Below are 5,914 nucleotides of genomic sequence, written 5' to 3'. Positions count from 1 at the left end.
TAAGTTAGGGGAACACTTCAAACCGTAATATATTCTAAGCCAACTTGCAAACAGAGCACTTTTAGATTCCTTTTTATTTCCTCAGTAGTTAGTATTTGCTGGGCTGTTTTGCATTTGGAGGAGCATTTATTGCTGCCAGGCAAACCAAACCCTTAAGCGCTTTAAATTAACGTCCTGATCCTATCAAGGCCAGCTTCCCAAATATATATAAGGGGCAGCATCACCGTGTCACTTCAGCGGGATCTCTGTTCCTCTCCTGCAGAAGAGCTTGTCCTAAACTTTCCTATTCCACCTCCAAATAAGCCACGATGAGCAGACAGGCGCCTACGGTGAGGTCTGTCCTGGGACGAAGAGGCTTCAGTTCAGCTTCGGAGATCTGTGGTCGCAGCTACGCCGCCTCTGCCTGCCAGCCTGTCCGGTGTGGAGCTGGAGCCTACAGCAGCAGGAGTGTCTGCAACCTGGGCGGAAACAGGAGAATCTCCTACGTGAACGGGGGCTGCGGTACTGGATGTTTTGGGGAGTTTGGCTTTGGAGGCGTAGGCTACGGTAGTGTTGGAGGAAGGGTTGGCCTTTGTGGTCCCAGGGGATATAGTATTGTGAGGGGCTACCCCGACCGCAAGGCTGAAGGCATCCAAGGTATCTGCATCGACGAACGGCTCCTGAAGCCCCTCTGCGTGGGGGTTGACCCCCTGGAGCATGAAATACGCTGTCAGGAGAAGGAACAGATCAAGACCCTCAACACCCAGTTTGCCTGCTTCATCGACAAGGTGAGTGAGAACCTGCCCCACACCTGCACTTCTCTGAGGGAAATAAAACACAGCCGACCTCCTTCAGAACCCCAGTCCAGCTTGTGCCAGGAGTCACGGAGCTGGGTCCACGCCAGGGTCCAGATTCCCACGGACCCGTGTCGGTTCAGAGTGAGATCTCCAGTATTGGAGAAGGGTTCATTTCATCCACACTTTGGTCCTAGTGTTTGCTGGGGGGTGTGGGAGCACTGGACTTTCTTGGAGAGGTCTCCTCTCTGGACAGCCTCGGCTCAAGGCTGGATTTCTCAGTGCAGCCTTGTAGCTCACCCAGAAGTCACAACCCTGATGGGCTCATCTTTCTGTCCTGAATTTAGACCCTTTCCCCTCCTTTGTCTTTAAATATAGTGACTATAGTAAAAACATTCCTAAAGGTAAAGGGGGCTAATCTTGATTCGGGCTCCTAAACATTAGATATCTAAGTCTGAACTTAGGATCCCTCTGTAGAAAAAGCAGAGACAAACAGGTTCTACTCTTGGGAGACTCAATCTCATCATAAAACACATCAGAGGCACCATTCAGAGGAGCTTTTTCCTACTCATTGGTGAGAAAGGTAGATTTAGACAAATGACTTTCAGATTTCTAAATAAAGGGAGATAATTTTATGATCATTGTGGCATTTTTACTTCCCCAAAATCATTTTCTTACACCTGCAATTTCACAGTGAGGGCAGACAGCTAAACCAGGTGTTGACCTACTGCATTCACCTCTTTATTTGAAGAATTGCTATTTTTTGGCTTGCAGGTCCGATTCCTGGAGCAGCAGAACAAAGTGCTGGAGACCAAGTGGGGCCTCCTGCAGCAATATGTCCTGCCAAAGAAAGGGAAGAACCTTGAATTGTACTTTGAGAATTACATCTGCGACCTGCGGAAGCGCCTGGACTGCTTGCTGTGTGAAAAGCAAAAACTGGGCAGCGAAGAATGTGCCACAAGCCAGCTGGTGGAGGAGTTCAAGTGCAAGTAAGGACCTTCAGGTCTCCTCTAGCTGCTGGCGTTTTGCTTCTCTGGTTCATCTCAGGCAACATCTCCCAGACATGTGGCACATCCCCTTTGGGGATGTCACATTCTTCTGTCTCACTTGCAAACTCTTTGCATTGTTAATGTTGTTCATGAGGAAGCTTCTGATCTTGGGATGGTCTAATGTTTGGTCTCCAGCCACTGGTCTCACCGTGCCTGATGGCAGTCTGAGCAGTCAAAGGATGTTATTTGTACCTGGTGGTTAATATCTGTGTGTCTGATGGCATCATTTGCCTCAGCCCTTTTCTTCTCTTTTTCAACAGATATGAAGAGGAAATCAACAGACGTACGACGGTGGAGAACGAGTTTGTGGCACTCAAAAAGGTGAGAAGCTCCAAATGCATGAGTTATTATACCTATAACAGGTTTATTTTGGTGTGGAGCTTGGCTGAAATCGTGTGTTATTAGCAACTGTCTGGCAAAAGTGTTATAATGAGCAGAAGGTGAGAGGCCTGTAAAGAGGCACAGAGTCAGAAAAAGAGGCAAACGCAAGTAGAAAGTAAAAATAACGTATCCTCAAAGCTGACATCATCAGCACTCCAGTAAAAGTTTTATTACCCCAAGCACATTCTTGAAGTGTGATGGGAGGGTGTATTTGTGGAAGTGGAGCAGAGTGGGAGAGGTTGCTCTGGGATATCTGCTGTCCAAGATGCTGGTTATTTTCTGACCTTCTCATCACACCCTTTATACTTGGACATCAGAAAGTAGAATTCTTTTGAACAATATTAAATACTTATGTTTAAATACTCATTAGTCATTTCTGAGTTTGTAGGTAGGACCTAAGTAATAAATAAACTAATCCCTGTAAGTCATGTTGGAATGGTTTTGTTTTCCTTTAGGAGACACCAGGGCATCTTGACTCACCCTCTCACTCACACCTTTCTGCTCTGGAAATCTTGTTGAAACATGTTTCTGTTTTATTGGCACTGCCTCTGTCTTCTGTGTGTTTCTCCAATGTTTTTAGTGAGATTGGGCTGGATCGTGTCTCCTCTCTTTCAGGATGCAGACTGTATCTTTCTGAACAAGGAAGAGCTGGAGGTGAAGGTGGATCTGTTAAGAAGGCAGTTGGAGTTGTTGAAATGTGTGTTTGAGGAGGTGAGTTTCTCTGGTTCCTCCCAGAAGTTTAGTGGTGTTATCTCATCCTTCAGGTGTTCCAAATTTCTACAGCTTGAAACTCCTCCTGGACGTGTTTCATCCCAGGCCTTGAATGCCTGAAAGCATGAAGTACAAGGCTGATAGAATATTAACATCATTATGCTGGCAATAGGGTGGTTCCCCCGTTCCTAATGCAGCTCCAGGTATGAACTGGCCGTGTCCTAGCTCTACCCGAGAGATGTGTCTGTCTAGTTACTCTGGGTTGCTCTGATCAGAGCTAAAGAAACTCCCGGCTTAATCCTGTCATTAACAGCTGTAAAAGAGCTGAAGATGACAGGATGCCAAAGGTTAAGTCACTTCAAATTCCTTGCTCTTGATGTGGACAGAATTGTTGCAGGTCAGCATGTAGGTCAGCGTCTGACATGTGGCAACTCATCCAGCACGGAGGATTTTTTGCTGACCCAACCTGAGGGACATTTCTTGACTCGTTATACCCACCGGCCGAGCGGAGCAGCTCCTTGTCCCAACCCTTCCTCACCACGAAGTGTGAGGATTGCTAACAGCTGACTGAGCCATTCCCCAACCTGCAGGAACGAGCTCAGGTAGATCGCCAGCTATGCGACACCTCGGTCATCGTGAAGATGGACAACAACCGAGACCTGGACATGGAAAGCATCATCAAGAACGTTGAATGCTGGTACCAAGAGATAGCTCAGAAGAGCAAAGAAGAAGTTGATGCTTTCTACCAAACCAGGGTGAGAATCAAACTAGGTGTCTGCCTGGCAATGTAACAGGTCAAAACCAATGATTGTCTTGTTTCTTGGTTCCAGTTTCAGGAGCTGCAGGATAAGAGAGGCAAGTATTGTGACGATCTGCAGAACAACAAGTGTGAGATTTCAGAGCTAACCCGGATGATACAGAAGCTGCAGTGTGAACTGGAGAACGTGAAGAAGCAGGTAGGAGAGGCCCAGAGGTGATGTTTCCAGAAAGGGCAGTGTCTTGGAGGACAGCTCAGACATTGGGGAAGATGATTCATTGGCCTTTAGTAGGCTTCAGATCTGCTCTAAGCTGTAGCTGAAAAGAGTACAGTTGAAAAGCAGATAGAGAGAAGGGACACTGGTGGGTTTTTTCTCTGTTTAAGATTGGAAGAGTTGATAAATCTAAAACCAGAATGTCCAGGAATAAAGAAACGAAGCCCTGAAGACACCTGCACTGTTACCTTCCCCTCCGACAGGTCTCCTGCCTTCAAACTTCCATTTGTGACGTTGAGCAGCGTGGGGACTGTGCTCTCAAAGATGCCCGGGAGAAGCACGTTGAGCTGCAGAATGCCCTCCAGAAGGCCAAGGATGAGCTGGCTTGCATGCTGCGGGATTACCAGGAGCTGCTGAACGTCAAGCTGGCCCTGGACATTGAGATTGCAACATATAAGACTCTCCTGGAGGGTGAAGAGAGCAGGTGGGTGACCAAGACTCGTTCCTCTTCCTGGGTAGATCAGAGGCCAGAACGATTTCTGCTCCCAAGTGAATTTTGCAGCTCCAGGATCCTTCCAGGCTCACAGAAGCTGGGGCTGGAGAGATGGCTGGAGGCCATACAGGCCACCCTTGTGCCAGCAAAAACAGTTCCTGTCCTAGGGATATTCAGACATGTTACAACAAGGGATTAACTGGGCTGGATGTATGGCTGGAAGTTATGTGTAACGTCAGGTTTCTAGATGTGTGTGCAACTGGTGGAGAGATAACACAAGTTTCTCTTCTGTCCCCTAACAGGATATGTGTGGGGAACCCCGTGAGCGTCTGTAAGTAACCTGAAGTTTTTCAGCCATGAGGGTTTCTCATTTTAGGAAGGGCAGTTTATGGAGCAGGATTTTCTGTCTGCCTCAGATCCCGCTGCCTCCTTTTTACATTTCATCCCAGGCTGTGTTGAAGGTTTAGTCCCAGAAATCTCCATTTTTTTTTTTAAAAAAATCAGCTTTCGGGTGGAGGGGTGAAGGTTAAATTCACAACCCTTTTCTGCTCTTGGAGGCAACAGTGATCAGTCTGGGTGAACCCACCAGGCCATGCACTGACGTGCATCGAAGCTGGGAAGGAATATGCCACCAGCCAGATGAGCAACGTGGGAATGGGGAGGATCTGTGAGGGGATGTGTTGGGACATGGGGGAGGACTTGGAAGGAGCAGGGGCTCAGATATGTTGGACCAATCTAGAGGAAATCAGGTTTGGTCGGTTCTGTCACTCATGAAACAACTTGCCTTGTGAGAGTCTTCCAGCTTTCCTCTCTAAATAATGAATCCCGTGGGTGTCTTGCAGCTGTGGTCAGCAGTGGCTACAACATCCCCGAGGAGTGCGGGATGCTGGCCGCCAACGGGGCCGTGTGTGGCTACGGCTCCCTGGGGCGACGGTCCGGGCGACACAGCTCCCAGAACGGAGGATTCAGCTCCCGGAGCGCCGGGATCCACCCCAAGAGAGTCATCAGCTCGGTGGCCAAGCAGTGTGTCCCAGAGGTCTATTGCCAGGCCGGAGGGGTCAGCTGCAAAAACGGGGGGTTCAGCTCCCGGAGCGGGGGGTACCCAGCCCGCCCCGTCATCAGCACGGGGAGCGGGGCCTTGAATGCTCGCATGGGGGCCTGCCCGCCCGGCGGGGTGGTCAGCTTTGGCAACCAAGGCTGCGTCATCAGGCAGCTCGGGGGGTCTCCCGTCGTCGTTGCAAACAGCCCTGAAGTCGTGGCGTGCAACAACGGCGTGGTGGGGAACTTTGGAGTGGTCAGAGAGCCCTGCGTCGTCCCGTAGGGCCGCGGGCGGAGGGGGGGGAGCCACGCTCCGAGGCGCAGCTCCCACCACGGAGATGGTGCAGGGTAGTTCCTCTGCCCACTAGTAGCAACCTTTGTCACCGAGCCCGTCCCCACGTTTATTAACACCAGATATATACCCCACCGAGTTGTGTTCAGAGTCCCCAGCCCTAAGGACACATCTCGCAAGCTTCTCCAGCAGGTGCTCAGCACAGT

General features: G+C 49.6%; 1 protein-coding gene across 1 annotated transcript; it reads left to right on the top strand.

Annotated features, from left to right (window-relative positions):
* The first annotated feature begins 245 nt into the window (after nucleotides 1–245).
* LOC103775590 (keratin, type II cytoskeletal 4-like) lies at nucleotides 246–5,699 on the top strand. The gene is made up of 9 exons (XM_008943052.1): nucleotides 246–767; nucleotides 1,548–1,762; nucleotides 2,083–2,143; nucleotides 2,819–2,914; nucleotides 3,505–3,669; nucleotides 3,745–3,870; nucleotides 4,149–4,369; nucleotides 4,681–4,709; nucleotides 5,221–5,699. The coding sequence occupies exons 1-9, from the start codon at nucleotides 309–311 to the stop codon at nucleotides 5,697–5,699; spliced, it is 1,851 nt and encodes a 616-aa protein (XP_008941300.1). The 5' UTR covers nucleotides 246–308.
* Nucleotides 5,700–5,914: the final 215 nt, after the last annotated feature.

This window comes from Merops nubicus, unplaced genomic scaffold (assembly GCF_000691845.1).
Source record: "Merops nubicus isolate BGI_N331 unplaced genomic scaffold, ASM69184v1 scaffold18286, whole genome shotgun sequence".
Lineage (NCBI taxonomy): Eukaryota > Metazoa > Chordata > Aves > Coraciiformes > Meropidae > Merops > Merops nubicus.
The sequence above is the reverse complement of the archived record's forward strand: the minus strand, read 5'-3'. Positions and strand labels throughout refer to the sequence as shown.

Excerpts from the sequence above, each read along its gene's own strand:
- LOC103775590 (XM_008943052.1), top strand. The coding sequence starts at position 309 with ATGAGCAGACAGGCGCCTACGGTGAGGTCTGTCCTGGGACGAAGAGGC. Across the intron at positions 768-1,547 it reads TTGCCTGCTTCATCGACAAG|GTCCGATTCCTGGAGCAGCA; the intron begins GTGAGTGAGAAC and ends TTTGGCTTGCAG. Across the intron at positions 3,871-4,148 it reads TGGAGAACGTGAAGAAGCAG|GTCTCCTGCCTTCAAACTTC; the intron begins GTAGGAGAGGCC and ends CCCCTCCGACAG.